This window comes from Selaginella moellendorffii, unplaced genomic scaffold, assembly GCF_000143415.4.
Source record: "Selaginella moellendorffii unplaced genomic scaffold, v1.0 SELMOscaffold_37, whole genome shotgun sequence".
NCBI lineage: Eukaryota > Viridiplantae > Streptophyta > Lycopodiopsida > Selaginellales > Selaginellaceae > Selaginella > Selaginella moellendorffii.
Genome location: NW_003314298.1, coordinates 151,864 through 177,245, shown reverse-complemented (window position 1 = coordinate 177,245; position 25,382 = coordinate 151,864). Strand labels below are relative to the sequence as shown.

Here is a 25,382-nt window from a genome sequence, read left to right as displayed (position 1 = left end):
TCTTTATCTCAATAGTTTATTTCCTCTCCTTTCAATGACAAACTCCTAACAATAAGTTGCAACAACTATGCCAAAGCTTCAAATCTACATCTGCCTATGCATTTGAGTTTGAGATGATTGCTATTAATATATCATGGGATGATATAGTTTTTAAGGAACAATTTTGGCTAAGCCTCCATAATAATATAGATTTCACATAGATCTAATATCACTCATGATTGCTATTAATCTTGCAAAAATATCAATTAGAGCATTGTTCTCCATTTAATGGCCTTAGTCTTTAAGCAACCAACACATGAGTATAGCACAATTCCAATGAAGCTTGGAGCCATACATCAATGACATTTTTCAAATACTAAATGACAATATTAGATTAAGAATTACCTTTGCATGTATTATAGAGATACAAAACCACTTCTGGGAAAGACCATTTTTGTTAAAGTGAGACCATTTGGAGGTCTCATTTAGTATTTTAATCACTTTTCAAAATTTTATATTTATATTAGATTAATCATGTTTAATTAGATAGCTAATTAATATTAATCTAGAAAATGTTTCTTTAAATAAAGTATACACTAATATCATAAATTAAATGTTTTAAAAATGTTGTCACTTCAAATTTTGATTGTATGTTGCCCAAGAGTAGTCATTAATATAAACATGATGAGCATAATACATTCTACCATCACCATCCAAAATACTCTTTATACCAATTTAAGCTTTCTCTCAAACAAATTTTTACAAGGATTTATGATACAAATGATGAAAAGAATGATGATTTCTAAGAGATTTGGGAAAATTAGAAGAAAATAATAAGAAGGTAAATATACCTTGAACTCAAATGTTGCTTCTAGTGAGACAAAACAAAGATAAACTCTCCAATATGAGCAAAGTTGTTGATGTGAGGCAATATACCCCAAATGATGAACCTTATTAGAATAGATGTATAAGATTTGAGAGCATTAGACCAAAGAGAGCTTCCTAACACTTTAACAGAGATACAGTCCTAGATGAATGCGTATAGAAGGCTACTCCCAAAACTAGAAAAATATCAACTTACCATGCTTAGATAAATGTTGATGAAGAGATGGTAAATGTTTGTGAGCAAGTGAAACATAATTGCATATAACCACATACAAGAGATTACCCATTGCTATCAAGTCTATATTCTTTCAATCTATAAATAAAATTATTTGATACTCACAAATTAATTTAAGACTCTCAAAGTAATAATATAATCCACCTCAAATCACATTTCCATCTCCATTAGGCCTGATTTGGTTCTTGAACACCTGACCAAGCTCCTCCACTACTGCTGCTACTGCCACTTCTGGAAGATCTTGCCTCTCAATCCAAAACCCTAACAACAGCCGTCAAATGGTCCCGCACCCCACGGCCCTGCTTGCGGCACATGAGGCTCCATGGAATGCCCACCAACAAGGAGGAGGCCTGAGGCCAAGTTCGAGGCTTACAGACTCTAAGATTTTCAAAGTGTCTTGTTCTATATGGCGTACCATTTGCACCTACAAACTCGCTAAGCAGGTAGCTACTTCAGTTTCTGTACAGTACAGTAGCTTTGCTATTGTGAAAGGCAACATGGTTGGACGCAGCCATAGCTTCTTGGGAATTCCGGCCACACACGACGCCTCATGTCGAAAGCCACAGGCCGTAAGAAGTAAAAGTCGTCCAAGAAAACAAGCAGGTTGCCACCCACGACAACCCATTGCGGGTGGTAGTCAGGATTGCTCCCACGAATGCCATCAATCTGCTTCACCACCATACCACTTATCGCCTTCAAGAGCCCACTCTCGTGGTTAACCTCCAGTAGCACCAGTCCCAAATCATCCATCCGCCCGCTTGGAAGTGCGGTGTTGTCAATGCAGCATAGCGCGACCACCATGATCCTCAGCCCAGAGCGGAAAGGAAACGCATGGCAGTAAGTGAAGCCGGCCAGCTCCTCCGGCTTTGGAAACACTGGCAAGGCTCGTTTACCTTGCTCAGAGATGTCCACCCCACTCCACTTGCCGCTGCTCTAGTCATAGGCCTTGAGCCCGCCATCCCAGAAAACAAACTCACTGGCGTGGCCTCCCGTGGGAGGCACGTCTCTCGCTACCCACGCCATCACCTCCCAAGTGTTGGTGCTTGAGTCGAAGGTGTGAAGGTGGTGGCGGCCACGCTCACCAACATTTGTGTGGAGGATGTGGACCCAGAACCAGCGCACTTGCAACCTTGTCTGGCCGTGTCGGTATGAAAAGTCCTGCTCGGTGTCATCCTCGAGCACCGGCATGGTGGGGAGGATGCGCTGCAGTCCAGTGACCGGGTTGCACACCGTCGCGCAGAAGCACCAGTCATCGCGGAGGCTGCAGATGGGGCCCAAAGGGTGTAATGACGAGGGAGGAGCGTGTTGGACACTGCAGCAACCAGTTCCTCATCTTGGGTACCAGGCCAGCAAGGGCCCACTTCCGCAGGGTTCCCAAGGCTGTCCAGGTTGGGCTTGTGAGCAAGAGCACGCACTTTTGCGGCGATGTCCACCTTGGGCAAGTCACGCGCCCTTGTCTTCGTCTTGGTGCTCCTCACTTTCCTCTCCCTCCTCGGCCTCCCGCGCCTGTGACCTAATTCTCCTGACGTTATTGGAAACAACCTTCATGCTTTTATTTACTATCTTCTTCTTTACCTTTAGCTAAAGGTCCAATACCCAATCTCAATTCTAAGAGATAAGAACACCCTCTTTTTCACTCACTCTGCTGTGCTCTTATATCTTTATTGAGAGATGGTAAGTACAAAAGAAGAAATTTAGTGAAAGTTATGATCTGGGTCCAAGTTTTAAATCCTGTTTTTTTCCTTTTTCCAAACAGGACATTCAAAATTTCATGCAAGAAGAAAGCAAATTTATAAATTTAGACAATTTATATTTAAAGCCATTAATGGTTTGAACTTAGATTTTAGTGCTGGGTAGGAACTCCCACAAAAAAACATTGTAAACCATGTCCATAGCGTGCAACTGGTTTTTAGACATGGTTTTTCTAACAAAAACCGTGGTCACCTGTGATTGTCCTCGTGGCTGAAAATCAGTTCATACTGATTGACCTTAAGTTTGCATATTGGGTAGACATAGAGCACTTGTACAGTGACAAGAAGGAAGCAGCTGCATCCTATTGTCACAAGCTGCTTCCCTGCCTGCTGGAGTTGTGGATGGGTTTGCGCCTCGAGGATCAGGTGATTGTTGAAATGCTGGGGAAGTGTTGGGCATGTTTGCAAACTACATAGTCTGGATCACGTACTCAGGGACAGACAAGGTTCTTCTTGCCGGAAGCTGATGGTTGCTTTCCTCTGCTGCAAGTCTAAAGTTTATTTCGTCAGAATAGCGATCCGTGGAAACAAGAGTGTTTTGGAGGTCTGTGGTGGTCCATGTGGCAGAGGTACTCGCCGCTCGGATCCCTTGCAGGTGACTGGCGTGCCTAGAGTGCCGCCCATTGTCCAATGCGACGAAGCGTTACCCGAAGTTCAAAGAGCATAGCGGAAGATTATACCTGCTATACAGGCCTGAGCCAAGCCAAGTGCTACGACCAAGCGGGACTCGTGGCAAAGGTTGGGATGTAGAAGCGCACATCCCTCCAATGTTTCACTCTCTCGTTTGCTAGGCCGGGCCGAATTGCTCTCACTCCGCACGGTGAGGAATGGAACTCTTAAGTGAAAAGTACATAGTTTTTAAATTTACACTAAGTTTTTCAAACCCCTCAAGTAGTCCCGGATCAATTTTGACATGAATACCTCGATGAAGCCCCATTTACTCTGCACCGTCTTTGTTGCGGATGACATCCCTGGCTTCATATGCCGCTAACGGTGGTTGTAGCCAGGCCTCGCAGGCTTTCAAGAAGATGGCATGGACGTGGTTTCAGGCAAGTGTGTTACCATGGTGTTCTCCCAAACTTTTCAAAGCTTTATTTACATTGAGGAACCTCGCGACCAAGAGCTTGCAATCGCCCAACAATCCATCTCTCTCGCCTGGAGCAGCACATACAAGAGTATGGCACAAACACATCCCACTGCGAGATTGGATCCCTGCGAGATGGCAATGCAGCAGAGCATCACAAACAAGTCCCTCCTACTAGTTTGATCCCGGCACGCCATCGCCAGCTCCACCCCGGAGAAGAGCAGCAAGATCCCCAGCAGTCCCACTGGAAAAGCTGGGAGAATTCTCACCAGTGAGCCCCCCAGCCCCAGCACAAGCTTGCCACCGCCACCCCACTCGTGGCTCCGAAACGATACTGCCCGGCCAGGTCCTCCAGCGCCATGGCAAACCAGGAGAGCTCCAAACCAGCAGCCCCCGAGACTTTGGTCGGAGTCACGGCGTCCTTCTTGGCTGGGAAGAGATCGCTCGAGAGCTTGCAAACCGCCACCACCGAGTTGAGGATGGTGAGAGGGAGCTGCGGGATGGCGGCTCTCACAAACCCCGTCTTCCAGTCGTGAGAAGAGCTTCGAGCGATCCGTGGCGTGGCCGGGCCAAACTGGAGCTCCTTGAGAATGTGTGGCCTCCTCACGAACGCCAGGAGGATCCCGAGCACGAACACTGCCAAGGCAGTCGGGATCCTCTGGAAAAACTTCACGAGCTTTGACAATCTCGCTTGATGTTTTTCACGGTGAAGTACTCGTAGCCCTCGCCGGATCCATTCACCAGCACGATGAATGCGAAGCAAACCACTGCGAGGAGAATTCCATCCAAGCCCAGCCATGGTCGATCACCCATTGCCTTGTCCCTAGAGAGATTTTGATCCTTCATCACGTACTTGACAGCCTTGACCGCGAAAGAGAGCCCATGCGCAAGCTGGATGCCACGAACCACCGGCAATGGCACGATCCAAGCCACGACCCGTGATCAAGCCCGTGATTCCAAGCACAAACACGATCGCAGACACAGTGATCCCCGCGGCCATGATCTCATCCACACTGAGATGCTTGGATTCGGTGAAGGCCACAGCCGCGATGGATTTCATGGGCTGGACAGGCATCGGCACGCCAAAGAGCACGCTGGTGAGAATGCTGTAGATGCCCGTGGCGATGAGAGACGTACCAAGATCCATGCCATTGACGAGAGGAATGTGCCCAGGTCGCCCAGCGAGCCGCTGAGCTCCTGCCATGGCCGCCTGCCCTGGAGATTTCCGCGCAGCCCTGTGCCATCACTGGAGAATCCACCGCTCCTCCCGCTCGCCCCTCTTCCTCCATGGATGGGCACCACTGACCTCCAAGAACCCTAAATTTATGTAGTTCAAAAGCTGGCTCTTGTACTTTACCAAGCGACCATTGGAAATGAGCAAAGAATTTTCTCTTTAATCATACATGATGGAATACCCTCTTTAATCACGAGGACACAGAATCTACACTCACTCTAGTTTCAAACAAAATTGCTACTATTTGCTAGTAGAACATAGGCAAATAGGCAAAAGAATTCCTAGAATCTACACTTAAAGCTTGTTCTAGCACAACACCATGAGATCTTTGTCCTCAATTTCTAGACTTTGCTCCCAGCAGGCACATCCAATCCACTGAAACTGGCTTGTAAGGCATGCTCCTCACAAATTCCTCGACCTCTTCCATACACCCAGCTCGCCCCAAGCAATCCACCATGCAGCAGTAAACTTGCCTCGATCCTTGGTAGTGGCGAGATGCCCACAAGTGGCAATCGCGTCGCTCCATGGAGTCAAACACTGCTCGCGTGCGCTGGATCTTGCCCAGCTTGCCATACTGAAGGATGACGAGATTGGAGAGGTCGCAGCAATCGCCAGGCAGCATTTGCTTCTGGGCGATCTCGATCCGGGAATGGGCATCGATCACCTGCGAGGAATTGGTTGCGGAAGTGATGAGATCCACACACTCGGACTTGGACAGCATCAGTTTCGCTCGACACCGAAGCTAGCCTCTCACGAGATTAGAGAGAAGGGAGAGATTAGGGAAATTCTCGATGGCATCCTTCCAAAGTAGCGCTTCCCGGATCCCCAAGCTTGGTTTGTTCATTCTAGTGAGTCAATGTATTGCAAAGAGCTTTTCCTAGCTGCCTTCAAACAGTTTCCTTAAGCACTATAGATATGAATAGAAATTAAAAGTGTGTAATTTGTGAACCTTAAAAGTGAAATAAAAATGACACTACACACTCATATAAATATGATAATTCAACTTATTCATTCATTGTTCATAGCTTTTTTAATGGCTCTCATGGCTTCAACGTGTGTGTGGTCAGAACAGAGATGCTACAGTCTGAAAAAGCTAGTCCTTATGTACAGTTTGAAAAGTTGGTCCTCATGAGTCCATTGAGGTTATCATGGTTATTGATGATGACAATGCTCATCAGCTAATCTTTTGTCTCACTCTTGAGTTTGTTTCATGTTCAATTTTGCTAACTCAAGTTTGTCTTGTATATCTTCTAAGAAATCACAAACATAAAGTACTTGAACCAAAGCTAAATTCAAACTAACAGGAGACCTATGCTCATAGCCATACATCTCTATAAAGGGAGATATGCCAATAGCTGATTGATGAACGCTATTGTGAACAAACTGAAGCAAAAATAAGTATTTCTCCCATACTCTCTATTGAGTCAAATTTCCCATAAAAGAATTTAGTATATCTTTTAATAGCTGATTCATAAGCTCTGTCTGCCCATCAGATTGTGGATGCTCACCACTACTCATGCTCAACTTAGTTTTTAGCTTCTCAAAAACTATTGCCAAAACTTGGACGTGAACTTGAGATCCCGATCACTCATAATGTTATCCGGCAAACCATAGAGACTGAATAATTAGTTTACAAATAACTAAGCAAGTTTAGAAGTTTTTATTATTGTCTTCATAGGGAAGAAGTGAGCCATCTTCATCAAACGATCCACAACAACCCAAATAACATCATTTCTTCGAAAGATTTTGGGCAAACCAGTGATAAAGTCTATCGAGATGCTATCCCACTTATTCTCAGGTATATATAAAATATGATAGAGGCTAGCAAGTTTTTGATGATCAACTTTGACCTCCTGGCAGGTTAAACAACCACGCGTATGTACTTCTCAATATCTGACTTCATCCCAAGCAAAAAAAAATGCTTCTTCACCAACATATACATTCTCAATATCCCTGGATGCACAGCACTTGGCACATCATGACACTCAACCAAAATCTCAAATGAACGAAAGGAGAAAAATATAATATGCACATAGTTTATATTTAACTTTTAACTATTCTTTAATTGTATTAATAAGCCAGATCTTACAGCTAAAAACCTGTGTGTGGCAAATTCAAGATATCATGCAATTAAAGCTATGATGCAATGGAATGATTATCTTGGTTCAAAAAAAATTCCCAAGTTTAAAAGACATTAGGACCACATAGTACTCAAAGTTTTGATAGTGTTGTGTGAATCTGATGCAGAGTGATTGTTTGAGAGACTGCTTCAATATTGTTGTTCAAGGGCACAGGGCAGGGCAGGGTTTTGGTTGGAGAGCTGGGAGGAAGGTGGCTGCTCTTGAGTTTCAAGGTGGGAGTTGGGGACTCACTAGCCTCCTTGTCTCAATTAGGAGCTATTCGATGATGATGGCTGCTTTGAAGAGATCTGGCGATGGAATGAATCATGGTTCGGCTTTTCATGGTTTGCAGACTACAGTCTTTCTAGATCTGCTCAAGTTTGTGTGCCTTTTCATCATGGAGGTACTCCCCATCTGTTTTGCATGCCACAGCTCGAATCTGCCTTTGCCCTTGAGCCAATCTCCGTTAAGATTTTTCGGCAGCGGTGCAACTTTTTGAATATCACTCTATAGGTTGTGTTTTCAGATCACCAAAAATTGGTCAGTTTTGACATTGGATGTAGGAGATATTGCGTTGCCTATGCGGATCTGTGCGCAGTGGATGGGCTCACGTTTTTCTCACAGATATGATGAAACTTTCGTCTTTCAACCTCACCTGGAAAGCATCTATAATCTTTCGTCCCAATTTAGAGTTAAAGTTCTATATAAATATGTATATAAAAATATGTATAGAAACTTAATAATGAATGAAAAAATATTTTAAATAAAAATTACATAAAATGTGTGGCTATAGATAGAATGAAATTTTGCTTATTTTTATTATTGTGGAAGTCCAAAGTATCATAGAAGCTAATTTATTTAGACACATTAATATATCTAAAAAACTGAATTTTATTTTTTAATTAAGTTAATATATCTTCTATTGAATTTATCTATTTTTAACATATACATACATACATACATACATACATACATACATACATATATATATATATATATATATATATATATATATATATATATATATATATATAAAATTTAAGTATTAGGTATAATAGTATTGAGTAATTTTTGAAGATATTATTAATTATTAGCTTCATTTAAAAAAGGATTTCATATCCATCAACAAAACTATAGATTATATAACCTCCTACTAATTTTTTCAATGATAAAAATACTACATACATTAACTAAATCCATTACACACCAAAATTTATACTAGTTCTAAAATTGATAGCAAACTTAAAATTGTAAGAGCCAAGTGTACAGCTATGATGCCATATACTAATATTAGCGTAGTGGGATTTTGGTAGCCGTAGGATTGGTTTGAATCTGGACTGCTCACTCTTGTATATAAACTAGGGTTTTTAGGCTAATTGATATGCACATTTTTTGTATTCCATTCCATACACTCACATTGGTGGAAATAAGGTTGTGAGACACAAATCCTTAAGCCTCAAAATGGAGCCAAAAGGGTGTCACGTGGTAGTGGCTGAAGCGAAAGCCAAATGAGCATAACACGTTTAGATTAAAAACTCCAACTTGAAAGGTCAAGAGTAAAAGTGGAACTCTTAACAATGTGCTTGAGAAACAAGCACAAAGTGAGCAATAAGTGAGTCTCTAAAAAAGAAACACAAGAGGACCAACATATGACACGTGGAAGTGTCCGAGAAGGAGTTTGAGACGGAGTCCAAAATGGACCCAAGATGGACCCGAGATGGAGTTTGAGATAGACTTGAGATGGAGTCCGAGATGGACTTGAGATGGAGTTCGAGATACACCCGAGATGGAGTCCAAGATGGACTCGAGATGGAGTCTGAGATGGAGTTCGAGATGGAGTTCGAGATGGAGCATGAGATGGAGTCTGAGATGGACCTGAGATGGAGTCCGATGAACCCAAGATGGAGTTCGAGATGGAACCGAGACTGAGACCGAGATTGAGATTGAGTCCGAGTCCGAGTCTGAGTCTGAGTTCGAGTTCGAGTTCGAATACTAATACAGGCTATTGGGTGAAACCTCAAAGCAATCGTCCCCCAGGGGGGGGCGGGCTGTAGGGGGTTCCAAAAGTATAGTAGGGAGAGTGTGGGGGTTGGACCCCAATGGAGCCAGTTTGGCTAGGAAAGGCCAGTTTGGCCGAGGAAGGTTGTACACAGCTGTTAGGTGATGGGATAACCATTGGGAAGTCCAAGGCTAGAGTGAATATAGACTGACAAGTGGGGTAGCTTGGTGAAGTGTTCAAGAGCCGACTCTAGTTCCCCCGGGAGATCGAATGGTCAATGCTCCCAATCCAAGCATGGGTGGCACTACCTACTTGGATATCTAACATGGCTCAACGGAACCTCACTTAGGCCCATGGCTAGAGCACCCAAAGGCAGAAGGTAGGGAGAGTACCCACAAGGCTTGTGTAGGGCCATGGTGTTCCGAAATATTGTTCCAAAGTCCCAGACTGTGGAAAGGAAGAGGAGTAGTCCTCGAGTGTAGTGACCAAGGATATAGCCATGTGGTGAGGAAGTCCCAGAGGACAGTAAGACTCAGTGGTCGGGCCTGTGGGCCTTGATCCAGAGGTAGTGTTGGCAAACACAACCATGGACAGAAAGGGACTTGGTGGGGACCGAAAAAGGGATATTGGGGAAGGTTATTCCTAATGTCTGTAGGCATTCTAAGGATGCTAAGGAGTGGATCTAGGATAATCACTTGTGGACGGATGGTTTAGTCTTTGAGAGACGGGACTGTGATATAGATGGTGTTAGCCACCGGTGTGACCAAGGTGAAGGGGTATGGCCTTAGTGTAATGGGCTGATATGTTAATGGTACCTTGGGGTGTTGGTCATGGGACTGGACACGTGGAGCACTTGGACCAAGTGCAAAGGTTGAGTCGCAAGGATGTCATTCTTGGGGCTAGCAAGTCCCAAATCCGGAATAGGACTTATGAAGGTTGTGAGTGAGACTCCTTCAAGTGATCAAAGGTGTGGATAATTGACTAAAGTAGAATGGAAAATTTAGTCGCTTACAATTTGGTATTAGAATTGTTCCTTAGTCCGACTTTTATTAGTGCTCAAGTATATCACTACTAGTGTTGGCATTGGAAGGTCCTTGGAGTGGGCCTATCTTTGAGGAGTAGTAGGTTGGGAAGACATGGCTCTCCACTACAGTTTATGTGTGAACTTGTAGGCGAGGTGGTGGATAGAAAAGGGCCAATAATGGAACGACTTTGGGATTTTAGGAATAGTATAAGGTTTTCTTTAGAGAGTTGAGGATGTGATCCAGATGAGTATTTGACTTAGCAAACTAGCTAATGTAGTTGTGGTAAACAACTATAGTTGGGATCATGGGAAAGATAGGGACTCCAAAAACAATAAAGGAGTCACAAGATTATCCTCATATAGTGAGGTTGGCGCTCATGAATTTGAGACTGGAATTAATGATCGTGAGAGGTCAAATATGGATGAGGACACGAGTCCTTAAAATGGTAGCCGGCGCTATCTTTTATAAATGCTAGAACAAACCCAAGGTGTGCTCAGAGGATGAGGGGGTATTCTCATCATATGGACGGATAGTCCTAAGGGGTAAAAGGTAGCCCACAGAGAATGGAAAACAACCAAGTGTTGGAGTAACATTTGCAAAGATGGTTCTTATGAGTAGGACATGAATACACGAAGTTGTATTCTAGCGAGTTGGCACCTAAAAAATAGGACCTTATGAGTCATTGAATTAGTAAAGTAAAAAAATGCTAGATGACTCAAGTAGAGTTAAGGAATGGTCTTAAGGGATTGGTAAAAACATTTGGACTGAGGTGTGTGGTGCCCCACGGAGGATGGGGAGGATCATAAGATCCAAGTATGAGAATAATAGGTATCTCATTGATGGCAGAATGTGCTATACTAAAGTCATGGGAAATGTGTTCCCAAAAGAAAATAACTTTGACATAAAGTTGTGTGTAAACTCTATGGTGCAGTGCTAACAGATAATTGGTATGAGAAAGAATTTTATTGGTCTTGGCAAGGACCTAAACACAAGTAAGAAGTGTTATAAAGGTAGGCTCGTGGAGCCAATGGTGTGGAAACACCGAATGTGCTAAGGCATGATGCCTTGAGGTCAAGTTGGCGGTTCACGAGAACCCCTTCCCAAAGGAATCCTAATGGAAATGGGAATGGGATATAGTTAAAGTATGGTGGCCCAGATAATGATGGAGGTGTGGAAGCACTAACAATGAGTTGTAAAACTTGACAACTATGAGGCAATTAAGCAAAAGGTGCAAAATAATTGGTTAAATTGATAGAAGATAACTACCCAAAACTTCTTAATGGCATAAAAAAGTTAAATATACCTTTATGGGGGATAAATTACTTATGTTGCGATATAGTAAGTATGTTGTAAAAGGGAATGCTCATCATTAAAGAGGCCATCATTGGGACACCCGAACACCAAAAGGTGGTGTTTGGTGTTGTGAAGGCAATAGATAAGGCCCATGGGACTAAGAATGATAAATAGAAGGTGCTATCCAAACGTCCAAGGTTGCGGAAACGAGAGAACACCGTCTACCCGAATTGAATAAAGCCAAAAATAAAATTTTGGCAAGGCTAATGATGGGCATATAAAAGCCTATAAGAAGCAATGTTAATCCTGGTGTATGGGATTATAAGGTGAACATACCTAGATTGAGGAACCACTTCGTAGGCTATCAGGTAGGTTCATCCCTAAGAATACTTGCTAATGCATGGTAGAAAGTGCAAAACTATCCTCTTAGTTTGGAGGCGAATAAGCAAAGGAAATGTGTGAGGCAAAAAACAAGTAGTAAAGGGATAGAACCAAACTATAGGATTTGAAGGGCATAACCAAGAGTGGTTATGTCAGTTAAGAGTGGAGAATCAAATGGGTGCTCGAGCATGCTATTACTAGCAACTGTGGTGCTATAGAGAGTTTAAAGCATAGAATTGTCCATATTAGACTATATAACAATTAGAAAGCTTGCGAAATGAGAGGCTTTAGCAAGCTAAGGGATAGAGTTTCTTCAAGGTTCCCAAAGACAATTCTAGGTAGCTTAGTACCTAGAAAGCCAAGTGTAAATGGTTCATAGAATGCGCGAAATCAGAATAGCGCAACAAAAGCGTGATCTTGAAGCTTGCCATAAGGCAATGCTATCAAGGTTGGGGAAGTAGTTCCCGAGTATTCAAAAGGATGGCTTTGAACGAAACTCGATGGTCAAGGACTTTCACGCTTATGCATGAAACCATGTTACATTGGTAAGATGACTTGTTAAGTGAGATTGGCAAGTTAAGGGAACAAATCCCCTAGTTAAAGGTGCCAACTTCAAAAGGGGTGGCCCATGGGGCCAAGCATGGAGGAGTCCATGCATAATCATAAACTTGTCAAGTGAGAAGACTTGGCAATGCGGAGGAACTAGGTTCTTAAGTTGTGATTTATAACGTGCTTTAAATATAAGTTGGTGCACTAGCATGGGGAACCACGCCATGCATCCTGTGTGATGCCATCCATAGATGTATATACAGAGGTTGGGTTCAAGTCCCAACCCTCTAGTGCTTGGGTTCAAGTCCCAACTCACTAGGGCGAGGTGATGGTTTGGAATATAAGGACACTCATTTTTCGGTGGTTATGGACTTTTAGTAAGGAGACTAGCTTGGGCACACTGCCAAGCGGGGGATGCCCCAAAGTCATGATGCACAGTTAGATTGCTTAGTGTGAAAGCTCAACATATCTAACTTAAACACTTTGGTGCAAGTGGCACCAAGGATGTGGTGAATGAGATGGGGATACCCAGTCTCAGTTGCTATGGACCCTTGGCCAGAAGGGTTAGCTTGGGTGCACCACCAAGTTGGGGGATGCCCCCAGGTTCATGGTGAACAACTTAAAGGTCTGGAAGACCTAATACCTATTAGCCAAACTGTTAAGGTGCCAAGGTTAGATCACTATGTGATCTTATGCCTAAAACAAGGACAAAGTCCTTGTGAGGTTAAGGAATAAAGTTCTTAATTCAAAGTGTTGATTTGAACTATTGATGATAGTATGGCTTGGTCAAGGTGACCAAGTGGGAAGAACACATAAAGGAAATGAACTATGTCAATGCGATGATATAGTGAGTCCAAAGAAAGTAGTCTCTATAAGAGACCCATGGGAAGGTCACAAAGTTGGGCCGTGGATAAAACCCACAGTAAAAAATGCTAAAGAGATGTACTAAGGGTGAACACCCTCTAAACTTAGTAAAGCAAAGTCTTTGCTATGGAACCGAAAAGATACCTTAAGAATGGAGGTAGCGATCCTATGTTGCAGTTTTTATCGTGGTCGAGCACCACCACCACGTCACTTGTGTTTTCATGACAAGAAATTAGAACAATTTGAAACACACACAAACCTGACAACAACTTTCAATAATCGTTGGTTTTGTTTGTATTCTTGACAGTTCCTTGAACCGTTGTTTTGCACTTAGCTCATTTGAGTTGTTTGATTGAGCATATCAACTTTCACTGGCTCCTTTTTGAGTTGAGCATAGCATCTTCTTTACCCTGCAATAGAAAAGAAAGAGCAGTGCTGGTGTTTTCAAACGTTGAGTATTTCAACACAAATCCTTGATCGCCTCTAGCCTATCTTTTATCGTTGATCATTCTAGAGCATACCTCTTTTAACTCGTTGCAAGCAGCTTCGCTTTCTTGTCTTCCTGTTTCAAAGAAAAGCCCTAAACGAACTTACCTTGCGAGGTGGCGAGAGTGGACCGGGCCGGTCAAGGATCATGATGTTGTTTCTCAGCTCCCAGGTCTTTGCGTTGAGCGCAGCAAGAATATAACTCAAAGCGCTGACAATCTCTCCAAAACGTTGACACAAAATCTCTCCAATCTAGTAGCATTTTTCTTCTTGGCACACGCTGTGACATGGCGTTTTTCTTATCGTCGTTGACAGCACCAGCATGTCACTTGGCTTCTTCATGACAAGAAATTAGAACAAATCGAAACACACGCAAACCTGGCAACGTGAAACTCAACTTCCAATGATCATTAGTTTTGTTAGTATTCACACAGCGTTGTCCACGTCGGTGGTTTCCTTTCGCGTTGAGAATTCCTTGGCCCGTTGTTTTGCACTTTGCTTGTTTGAGTTGTTTGAGCATATCATCTTAGCTTGACTGTGTCACTGGTTCCCTTTTGCAATCGAAAAGAAAGAGCGTGGTGTCTTCAAACGTTGAGAGTTTTAACACGAATTCTTGATCGCCTCTAGCCTTTCTTTTATCGTTGATTATACCTCTTAGCTCGTTTCTTGTCCCCAGCAAATCTCTGTCTCTTCATCAACGATGAACCCTAAACTTGGGCTAAGTACCACTATGTTTAGTCCACGAGCTACTTAATTACTCGTCGCTGATCGGACAGCCTGCTGGATGGCTCTTCTGTGCTGCTGTTGCGTGCCTGCACAGTAAGCTTCTGGATCTCAGCTGGCGATAGGATCCGTATCATCGTGAAAACTCCCTGAAATGTAAAAACTCTTAACAAACACACCATGAAATGCACATACGAGATCTTACTCCCAGGTTGTCGCCTTCGTTACCTATGTACACAGCTTGCCACTCGGACCCGTTCAGGTTCTCGTCAATGCAAACAGATGCTGCAGCCCTCCAGGAGTTGCGTGTGTCCCAGAAACTTGGACAATTCCAAAGCTCGAACCTTTGAAAAGTAGAAGAGATTCTGAGTCTGGCGCTTCAGATAAAGAATGAGATCTTACTTTGGTGCACGTCCTGCTTGGTTGCTGTTGTTGCTGCTGTTCTGGCCAGTACCTGAAGCCGGAAGCTTCCAACTCGAGATCTTTATCGACGTCGTCTTTGGCGGTGCTGGCCAAAGCTGTCTTTGGTTTCAACGAGAAACCAAATAGTTTGCACTCGCAGTCAAAATCGTTTGCATTACCTCTCGCAAGGGGCTCCTCAACTTCTGAAAGAACACAAAAGAGTAGTAAGAAGTGATTTACTTACTGCGTGTTACGGCGAGGACAGCATAGGCGACATGAGAAGCTTAAGAAAAGACTTGTCTGTTGTATGTTGCTGCAAGTATACTGGGCAACTTAATGCTACTTGCCAATAAGCGAAGTTGCTGGTTGGAGAAGGCTGCTGCGGTCTCTCGAACTGTGGAGGAACCTTCTGCTCTCGAAACTGCTGACCCCAAAGCGTAAGCTGCCATAAATCGACTTTACTATGAGATGGTAGCCCCTCCTTTCCGGGGCTTGGCAATCCAGAAGGAAAACCGGGAGCACTATGACCCTCAGTAGCACTTGGAGTTATCTTAGCCTCGGAATAGAGAGCTGTAGGAAACTTCAGGAGAATCGTCAGCTTCGTACTTGTGAGAGGTTTGCAAATTACAGCTGGCCTGTAAGAAGATTGTCGTATGACTTTCGACTGGCACCTGATTGAATTAAAAGTGCATCGAGATGTACTTATGTCTGTGGGAGTCACATTGGGAGCAACAAATGGCTTTCGTGACAACCTCTCCTGTCTTTCACTAGCCGCGTGCTCGTCCCAACCGACCTTATATAAGAAAGGAAGAAGCTGAAAAATGCGTCACTTGAAGACGAGACTCTTTACCTTTAGGAACTTAGGAAGCGCCAGTTAGAGTCTGGGATGGTTATCGCCAATTTCAGTAATAGTTCCCATATATCTGACACTACCGAGCACTGTAGACAAAACAAGAAATTCACTTCAAAACGATTTACCTTCTTTCCGACGAATCCTCAGTCTCAAATCTCATTTTGAAAGCGCATACCAATCAAAATGTTCATCTTGAATGATTTCAGTACTTGTGGGATGGAATGACAAATTCAGCTGGACTAGCCCTGAAGAACACCACTTTGCCGTGTTAAATCCAAAGAATGTCAAACCGAGGATTATAGAACACGGTGAACATGGTCTTCGTGAATACAGCATGAGCAGCAGCAGCCAGGACTCCAATTTGCATACTGTGGCTAGACAGTAGCGCAGACGAAGTGAGACTGCCCTGCGTGCACACAGCACACCTACTCCCGATTCTCAACTCACCATTATCTCCCCTACGTGTTATGTAATATTGTAATACGGTATGAAAAACAGAAAAAATCAGTAGCTCACCTGACAAAAGAACGGTATCGCCAGCCACAACCTTCTTCTGGCTTACAAACACACTCCATCCTTCGTCAAAAGATGCCTTCGTGGTTGTCCTGGATAAGAGCAGAATTTTGTAAGAAAGTATAGCCAAAAACTATGTACGAACCTGCGGAATTTCCATTCAATTTTGCTGATAATCCCGGAATCGAGGATATACGAGCCTCGGTTTAGAGAAGCTCCTCGGTTTACTGCTCAGAATCCGGAAGTACAAACGGATATGACGGAGTATGTTTCATTCAACGCTGTGCAAGAAGCTCCAATGGAAATGGTGGAAGAAGAAATGCCCGGAGAAACGCTAGTTTTAATCGCAAAGCCCCGAGACACAGGTTATGGCCGCTTAAAGTGGAGATGTGGGCGCTCACAGCATGGTAGCTGAGAAAACGTCCACGGGGAAAATAACTCGTTCAGACGATTATGAGGAGCAGGACCACTCTCCAGTTCTGGCTGGCTGAAGCTGAGGAGTTAGAAAGGAAAGAAGAAGAAGCTCGACTGAAAGAAGCTTGACAAGAAGAAGAGAGAATGAAGTTCGAGGAAGCAAGTACAGGACTTGCACGGCTCTGGTTCTGGTTTGTATTGACTCAGATTTTTTATTTTTCCTCGTGAAACTACGAGCCCGAGCGGCTCTGTCATCAATGATCCTTGGCTTGCCGATCCAACACGGACGAAAGTACGTTTCTCGAGTCACAAAGCCAAAGAAGACTTGGACCGTTTAAAAACGCATCGAGTCTCGCTTCTCAACAGCATGGAAGTTCTTGGACGTGTCGGAAATAGTTTCTCCGGTTCTCAGAGCTAAGAATCCACGGGCGAGAACTATTTACTGGAAACTGCTTTTCTGCATGTTTGTCCAAGTGAGAAAGAAGGGACGAGATTCCTTGGTTCAGGTCGAGCTGGAGGCTGAATCACCGGTGGGGGAACGAGGGGAGACACCGGGAGAGCTCCCACCGAAGATGACGACCCGCTCACAGCTCCCACTGAAGAGGAGCCAAGGAAGAATTCAGGAGCGGCTTGGAATTCCTCGTCCCCTCAAAGTAAGAGTCCATCACTTCAGAAATAGCTTGGCGTTCTAACAGTAAAGGTTCAGCCTTTGAATCTACCCGTTTCATCAGGTCGATCACAAGCGATGCGTGCCAAGTTAAGCTGTGAGCCCTGCAGTCATCGTTAAGAAAGACGTTGATGTGGCTGAGATTGTCTACAACCTCCTTCCAACGGTGATCCCATAGATTTCTTGCCTCCCTCCAAATACGACGGTACCTTTATCGTCCGTATAAAAGCACACTATAACTTCCCCGTTGAAGATCAGGGGGCGGCTCATTCTCCGCAGCTTCTCCGTGAGAAACTCACTCCAGAGCTTGTTTCAGCAATGCTCGTCCTATATTCCGCTTTATTCCCTTGTACTGCTTCCAGCCGGTCACAGCTTTGGGCAGTGTCGACATTCCCATCCACGTCGCAAGCTCTGCCCGTTGATGGTCCGTCCACCACAAACCTGTCCTTGAACAATCGCAGTTCAAACCGTGTTTTAGAAGAAAACAAACAAGTTCCTTTCATACCTTCTTGTCATGTATCCATCTTTTCATCTTTTGTGTGCTCTGTATCAGTGTCTTCGGATTGCCAGTCATCAATCACAGTGAGAAGCTTCTGTAAGCCCAACTTTCAAGTTAGTCCATGTCTTGTATCGCCCGAATCTCCTCCATTTCCCTGTCTTGCCCATGGAGTGCCGGCCTACCACAAGGCAAAATCTCTCTTTGATTATATGAAGGAGCGTCACTCAGACGCTGCTTTCCGCATCAGAGAATCCAGTTGATGCCAGAAGAACTCTTGAGGATAATCTCATCGAATATATTCCACGCAAGGGCATCTGCCAGAGGCTAGGGGAATTTTCGACTCTACCATAGAGAGGAACGCCGTGTCTTGGACAAGTATGTTGGCACTTTACGCTCGAAATGGGCATCTTACCGATGCTCGAGGAATGACTCCAGAAAGTTCGCTAGCTTCCTACGAGAAGTCATTCTAACACTCCAACGCGAATGGGTGGAGTTATCTTCTGTGAATAGAGCAATGCTAGAGAAGAATTTTGGATGAGGAGGAGGAGAGCAACGGAGGGCTCTCCCACACATCGAACAAATTCTCGTCGCTGTGGAGCACAAACAATCTGTCGCCACCAACGTCAATGTCCGCGATGCCGCCACTGCCGCCGCCTCCTCCTCCGCCACTGACACTGAGCCTGGCGGTGGCGGGCAGCAGCGAGCAGCTCGCGGAGGCGGCGGACGACAGCGCTACCGCCGAGCACGAATGCACCAGCACCGCCTCCTCCCGTGTCGAAAAGAGCTGCAAATTCTCTGAGCTGGGATCGCTGGCGTTGATCCGGAGCTTGGAATACAGATGCTCTTCCATCTCGGACCGCTTGAGCCGCTGGAACATGTGGCTCCAGCACGCCGGGGCGAAAGCGGCGCCGCTACCACCCCCGCCACCACCGCCCATCCTCGTATCGATGAAGCCCAGCTCGTCCGATTGATCCACCACGCAAATCATGTTCCTGTTCTGGATCGCCACCGCGTCCATGATGAGGGGCTGGCTTCGCATCTCGCAATCGCTCCACTCCCACGCCTTGGTCCTCTGCCGGCGATCCAGCAGCGTGAGGAAGCAGTGATCGCTGTGAGGAAACATGGACGCCACCAGCAGGAGATTGCTGGATGGCAGCCACTGGAGCTTGGATCCACCGCCGCCCTCTCCCGACGTCACGAACCCTACATTCCTGCCGGACTCCTGGTCCCAGATCCCCACGCCACGCATCCTGCTGCTGGCAAACACCTCGCAATCGCTGCTGGCGCACGCCAGCGCCATGAAACTCCGGCTAGAATCGTCCAGCTCCAGCTTCATCCGCTGGATCAGCTTGCCAGTGGCGGCATTCACGCAGCCCAGGCCCCCGATGTCGCCCCTGTCCGCCGCGCACACCACCATCCGCAAGGGATTCCTGGGGAGGAACCCGAAATCGTTGACGCTCATGAAATCCAGCGTCACTGGAGGGAGCTCCTCGAGAGACCAGTCGTAGACATGGATCATGGGTCCGTGCGCCACGCCGCAGCCACCGCCAGGTGACGCGCGGATCGCCACGGCGTCCGTGGTTGCACGGCCCCGTACCGACGCGCGGCACCGGACGCGGTTGCCGTCGAGCGGGCTGCCCCACGACGCGGCCTTGACGTGGCGGTCAATGCCGTAGAAGACCGCCTCGCGGACGAGCATACCGTGCGGTATGCCGTGCGGTGTACGGAGCTCCCCTGTTCGCAGGAGATCGAGCAGCACGGCGAAGAGTGCCGGATCCCGGTCGATGAAGATCTCGTCCTGCTCGTGTCGCTGTGGATCTCTTGTGGCGGGCTCCCAATTCTCGTTCAGGAGGCTGCACAGCATCGAATCGGCGCCGGCATTGGCAATTGTAGTGCTGCTGGTGATGAATGGGGTGCCGCCAACATTGATTCGGACGCGGTCACTGCGTTTCAGTGCCATTCGTTGAGAATCCCTCATTCTTCTTCGCCTCTAGGAGCCCTACCTCTCCAGCGCAAGAACCCTACGGAATTGTTTCGCCAGCAGACCTTGCCAGAGTTTAGAACTGCCGGCGGTTGTCGACGAGGGAAAGAAGCTTTGGGGGGTGGAGTGATAAGTTGCCGAGCGTTCTGGGGTGGCGTTTAAAGCTTGAGCCGGGAGGTGATCAACATATAGAGAGCTGGATCGATGATTCAGCGCTACTGGAAAAGAATGCTCTACTCCCTTTAGAGTATATTATAGGAGTTCCGGCACAGCATGTCTGGCTTGGAGAATTCTTGCTGGCGACCATTACCCTCAGCAAGCTCTTGAACATCAAGCTAAGACATGGATACCTTGTTCATAGACATTTTGTATTTTGTATATTTTGTATTTTGTTCAAGTAATAATTGTTTAAATTACGGTTTAGTAGGACAAATTCATACAAAATGTTATCAGAAGAACCACCAAAGAGATTGCCATACACTTTGATGTCTTTGACCGTTGACAGGCGTGTTTTACGGTTCTTGGCGACCCGGAACGATATAAGGCCTTCCTTTTGAGACCAAGTTTATTGTTATCCAGATTTGGAGAGATGATTGGAGGCGATGGCAGCAGCAGCACGATCGAGCTGCGTCAGTCACTACACGTCTCGGCTGCGAGAATGCTCGGACCGCAGGGCGCTGGCGGAGGGCAGGATGGTTCATGCGCAAATCCTGCAAGAGCTTGGCGGGGCCGATGTCGATGCCGGCGGCGTGGTACTGCTGGAGAATTTGGTGGTGGAGATGTATGGGAAATGCCGGAGCGTGGTGGAAGCGCGGCAGGTTTTTGATGCTTTGGGATGGCGCAAGAATGTTTTCAGCTGGAGCATCATCATCTCGGCATATGCGCAGAATGGGCATTTTCGAGAGGCATTGCAACTCTTCCAGGCCATGGATTTGGAAGGCATGCAGCCCAATTCCTTCACTCTCAGCAGCGTTGTCGCGGCCTGCTCCGGCCTCGAGGATCCGTTGCAGGCGCGCGCCATTCATTCCCGGATCGTTGGCGCTGGATTTGGGAGCGATGAGTTTGTAGCGACTGCCATGGTCGCAATGTTCTCTCGCTGCGACGGCTGCTGGATTGATGCCAAGGCGGTCTTTGATGGTATGGCTTCCAGGAGCGTCGTTTCGTGGAATGCTGTCATCTCAGGAGCGATTCGGGGTGGAGAGAAAGATCAAGCTCTGCGGCTCTTGTGGAGAATGGACAACGAAGGCACCAAACCCGACCAATTCAGCCTCACCACCATTCTCTCGGCCTGCTCTAGTGTCCGCGAGTGTAGAGAGTTCCACGCAAGGATCCAGGCGAGTGGCTTCCAGGCAATGCTCGCCGTGCAAAACTCTCTCATGGATTGCTATGGGAAGTGTGGGAGCTTGCGAGATGCAAAGATGGTTTTTGACGAGATGGTCGAGAGGGACGTGATCAGCTGGACATGCTTGATCGCATCTTACGTCCACAACGACGAAAGCAGGGAGGCCATCGCCATCTACGAGCTCATGGAGGAGTCTGCGAGGAGATCACTGTCGTCATTGCAACCAAACGTATGCACCTTCACCGCCGTGGCGGAGGCTTGCTCGATAGTTGGAGCGCTAGAGCAGGGGAGAGCTCTCTACTCGCGGATCAAGTCGAGAAAGCTGGCAGCAAACTCGGCGGAGCTTGGAGGTGGGATCGTCAACATGTTTATCCGGTGTGGGAGCCCCGAGGAAGCAATGGTGGCGCTCAAGGAGACATGTGTGGCGAGCGTAGCGGCATGGAACTTTGTCATCGCCTCGATCGCGCAGGCTGATTCAAGTGCTGCTGCCGACGTGCTCGAGCTGTTTGGAGAGATGGCGCTCGAAGGCACCAAGGCGGATGGCGTGACTTTTGCTGCCGCGCTTGGAGTGTGCACAAACCACGTCGATCGAGGCAAGTCACTCCATTCGTTCGCTCGCGACGCCGGGCTGGATCGGGAGAACGCCGTGGGTGCAGCATTGATCGCCATGTACTCGAGGTCCGGGAGACTGGACGAGGCGTGGACAGCTTTCGAGAAGATCCGTGAGAAAAGCGTGGTGGCGTGGAGCTCGCTCATGACCGGCTACGCGCAACAGGGAAAGAACTGGCGAGCTTTGCAGCTCTACGAGGAGATGATCTTGGAGAGTGAGGTGTTGCCGGACAAGTTTACGTTTTCCACGATTCTTGGAGTGTGCGCGGAGCTGGGAGCTGCCGAGGAGGGCCGGCGAGTCCACTCGCAAATGCTGGCGTGCCTGGGATTCGAGCGAGACGCTGTCCTTGGCACGTCCCTGATTGATATGTTTGCCAAGTGTGGAAACATCGACGCTGCCAAGCTCGTCTTCGATGGAATGCTGGAGCGGAACGTCCAGACGTGGACGACGCTCGTCGCGGGGCTTGCTCGCCACGGACGAGGCGAGCAAGCGGTGTGGTGGCTCCGCCGGATGAGCATGGAAGGCTTTTGCGCGGACCAGGCAACCGTGACAACGATCCTCCATGGATGCAACCACGGCGGCTTGATCGACGCTGGGCGCTGCTGCTTTCGCCTGGCGGGTGGCGAGTATGGGATCCAGGCGAGCTGCGAGCACTACGATTGCGTGGTCGATCTGCTGGGACGAGCTGGGCGATTGAAAGACGCGGAGAGCTTGGCCGCTGCGATGGATGATCAAGCGCCTTGGCGGATTTTGTTGGGCGCTTGCCGAATTCATGCCGATTTGGCTGTGGCCAAGCGCGCAGCTCCGAGAGTGGTGGAGGAATCACACTCGCACGCCATGCTCCTCTCCAACATTTACTCGGACGGTGGCGCCAAGTAAAGAAGAGAGTAAAGAATCTCTTTGAATTTGGGCGAATCTGGACGTATCAGGGGATCTGCCACGCAGGGGAATCTCCAGCCTGGCAGTTTTCTACCACGTGGCACTCGACATGGCTTTATAAAAAGAGCAAGCTCGGCAATCAATCAGCGATCGTGGTGTTGGTCTTCGTCTCTCTCCTTCGTCCGAGTGTTTGAAGTTTGGGAGGGAGGAGTTTCTTCCATCGGTTCGATCGATCGTGGGTGATTAGCTTTTCGAGTCGGCCATGGCGAGCAGGATGATCGATGGAGCGTCCAACACCAATGTGGCTCAGCGCTTGAAGCAGAAGTCTCCCGAGTCGAGCCGCGTGCTTCGAATCGGCGGAGTTCTTGCTGGGATCGTGACGGTGATGGTGGCGGGGACGACGGCGGTGGGAGGAACCATGGTGGCGCTGTTGGTGGCGTCGCCGCTGCTCATCTTGTTTAGCCCGGTGCTGGTGCCGCTGGCCATCGCCGCCGCAGTAGTGCTTGGGTGTCTCGTCTCCTTCCTCGCGGTGGTGGCGATGGTGGCGTGGCTGTACAAGTATGTCAAGGGACGCCGCCCCGTGGGTGCTAACCAGGTGGACGCTGCCAAGAACCGCATTGTGGACACGGCGTCGCAAGTCACCGAGAAGGCCCGCGAGGTTGGATCCAACGTCAGTGGCTACCTCCACAACAAGACCAACGCGTGAAACCAGCGCGTTGAATAAGCTTGCTCGCAAGCTTCTCGGAGAGATTCGTGGCTAGCTTCCATGCTAGCCATGGAGATGAATCGTGTTGTCTGTATTCTTCTTTGGTTTCAATCGAGTATCTAAGTTGGTTTCCTTGTCTTGTTCTTCGGGTTCTTCCGTGGAAGTGGTAGCGGTAGCACCAGCGGCATAGCTGTTTGCGAGCGTGAGATAGGCGGCGTCGTTGCTGGGATCGATCTCCACGATGTTCTCGGCCGCCACCTTGACGTCGCTGGCCTGGCGGTGAGTCCGGCACGCGCTGAGGAACGTCCTCCAGGTGATGTCGGTGGGGAGAAACGGCATGTTATGGATCAAGTCCTCGGCATCGCTGAGCTCCCCGGATCGCCCGAGCACGTCCACGATGCAGCAGTAGTGCTCCCTCACCGGCTGGATCCCAAAGTCGCCCACCATGGACGTGAAGTGCCGCCAGCTCTCGCGGAGAAGCCCGGCATGGCTGCACGCCGTCAAGACGCTGCTGAAGGTGATGGCGTTGGGCTGGCCGCCGCCGTCGCAGTTCATGCAGCGGAAGAAGAGCAGCGCGTCGCGGCAGCGTCCATACTGCGAGTAGGCGGCGATCATGGCGTTCCACGACATGAGGTTTCGATCGGGGAGCTTGTCAAACATGGCCTTGGCGGCGTCGAGATGGCCGTTGTGTGCGAAGGCGGCGACGAGCGCATTCCAGGAGACCATGTTCCACTGCGGCATGAGATGAAAGACGAGCTCGGCCTGGCGCGGATCGCCGCGGCGGGAGCTGGCGGCGAGCATGGCAGTCCAGGCAATGATGTTTCTCTTCGCCATGCCATCGAACATCTCCTTTGCCTGGTCGACATAGCCATGGAGGGAGAAGGAGGCGAGCATGGTGACTACCGCCACGCCATCCCTCTCGGGCAGGGAATCGAAGAGCTGCTTGGCGCTGTGGATGTCGCCGTGCTGGGCGTGAGCGGCGATCACCGCGGTGCACGCCACCACATTGAGCTGCGGCATCCGCGCGAAGCACGCCAGAGCCTGGGTGGTGTAGCCACTGTCCACCATCGCCTGGACCATGGTCGCCCAGGAGACGATGTTCCTGTGCGGCATGTCGTGGAAGAGGGCGAGAGCGCGGTAGAGCTCGCCCCGGACGGCCAGCGCGTGGATCATCATCGTCCATGACACCACGCTCTTGTCGGGCATGTCGTGGAACACGGCTTGGGCGCGATCCAAATCGCCCTGCGATGCATAGGCGTGCGCCATGGCGGTGGACGCGATGACGCTTACGTGCGGCATCACGGCAAATACCCGCGCTGCCATCTCCAGATGCCCTATCCGGGCATAGCACTGGAGCATCCCGTTCCAGCTCACCTCGTCGCGCGCGGGCATTCGATCGAACATCCGCTTGGATTCGTCGACTAGCTCAGCCTCGGAGAAAGTGACGACGATGGTGTTCCAGGAGACCACGTCCCACTGCGGCATCCGGTGGAAGAACTCCAGCGTGGGGTAGATTTGCCCAGTTTGGGCATTTGCGGTGAGCATGGAATTCCACGACACAACGTTCCTGTTTGTCATCCTGTCGCCGAAGAAGAGGTGGGCGGCGGCGCGGATGCCGTCGCTGTGCAGCCGCGCGACGGCGGTGATGAGGACGTTCCAGGAGAAGACGTCCGGCTGCTCGATCGAGTCGAAGACGCGCTGCGCGAGATCCAGGCTCCCGCACTTGGCGTACATCCCGACGAGGTGATTGGCGAGGTAGCGATTGCGCGCGAGGCCCTCGTCGGCGATGGCGGCGTGGATCCGCTTGCCCTCGGCCACATCGCGCGCGCCCCCGCAGCTCCGGAGCGATCGAGCAATCGCCTCGAGCCGCTCGGGCAAGACGGGCATCTAGAGCGGTCCTAGTGGCGG

At 48.1% G+C, this 25,382-nt stretch overlaps 4 protein-coding genes and 1 pseudogene across 4 annotated transcripts; 2 read left to right on the top strand and 3 right to left on the bottom strand.

Annotated features, from left to right (window-relative positions):
• Window positions 1-3,539: 3,539 nt before the first annotated feature.
• On the bottom strand, window positions 3,540-16,438 carry LOC112349242 (annotated as a pseudogene).
• A 2,006-nt stretch (window positions 16,439-18,444) lies between these two features.
• Window positions 18,445-20,315, bottom strand: LOC9653648 (BTB/POZ domain-containing protein At4g30940). The gene has a single exon (XM_024683555.1). The coding sequence runs from the start codon at window positions 19,932-19,934 to the stop codon at window positions 18,474-18,476; it is 1,461 nt and encodes a 486-aa protein (XP_024539323.1). The 5' UTR covers window positions 19,935-20,315; the 3' UTR covers window positions 18,445-18,473.
• A 224-nt stretch (window positions 20,316-20,539) lies between these two features.
• On the top strand, window positions 20,540-22,768 carry LOC9653647 (pentatricopeptide repeat-containing protein At3g09040, mitochondrial). The gene has a single exon (XM_024683301.1). The coding sequence runs from the start codon at window positions 20,540-20,542 to the stop codon at window positions 22,766-22,768; it is 2,229 nt and encodes a 742-aa protein (XP_024539069.1).
• A 262-nt stretch (window positions 22,769-23,030) lies between these two features.
• On the top strand, window positions 23,031-23,474 carry LOC9653646 (oleosin 1). Its single transcript, XM_002978447.2, has one exon. It carries the CDS (start codon window positions 23,031-23,033, stop codon window positions 23,472-23,474), a length of 444 nt encoding a protein of 147 aa, XP_002978493.2.
• Window positions 23,475-23,537: 63 nt separating this feature from the next.
• On the bottom strand, window positions 23,538-25,361 carry LOC112349241 (pentatricopeptide repeat-containing protein At4g02750-like). Its single transcript, XM_024683300.1, has one exon. It carries the CDS (start codon window positions 25,359-25,361, stop codon window positions 23,538-23,540), a length of 1,824 nt encoding a protein of 607 aa, XP_024539068.1.
• Window positions 25,362-25,382: the final 21 nt, after the last annotated feature.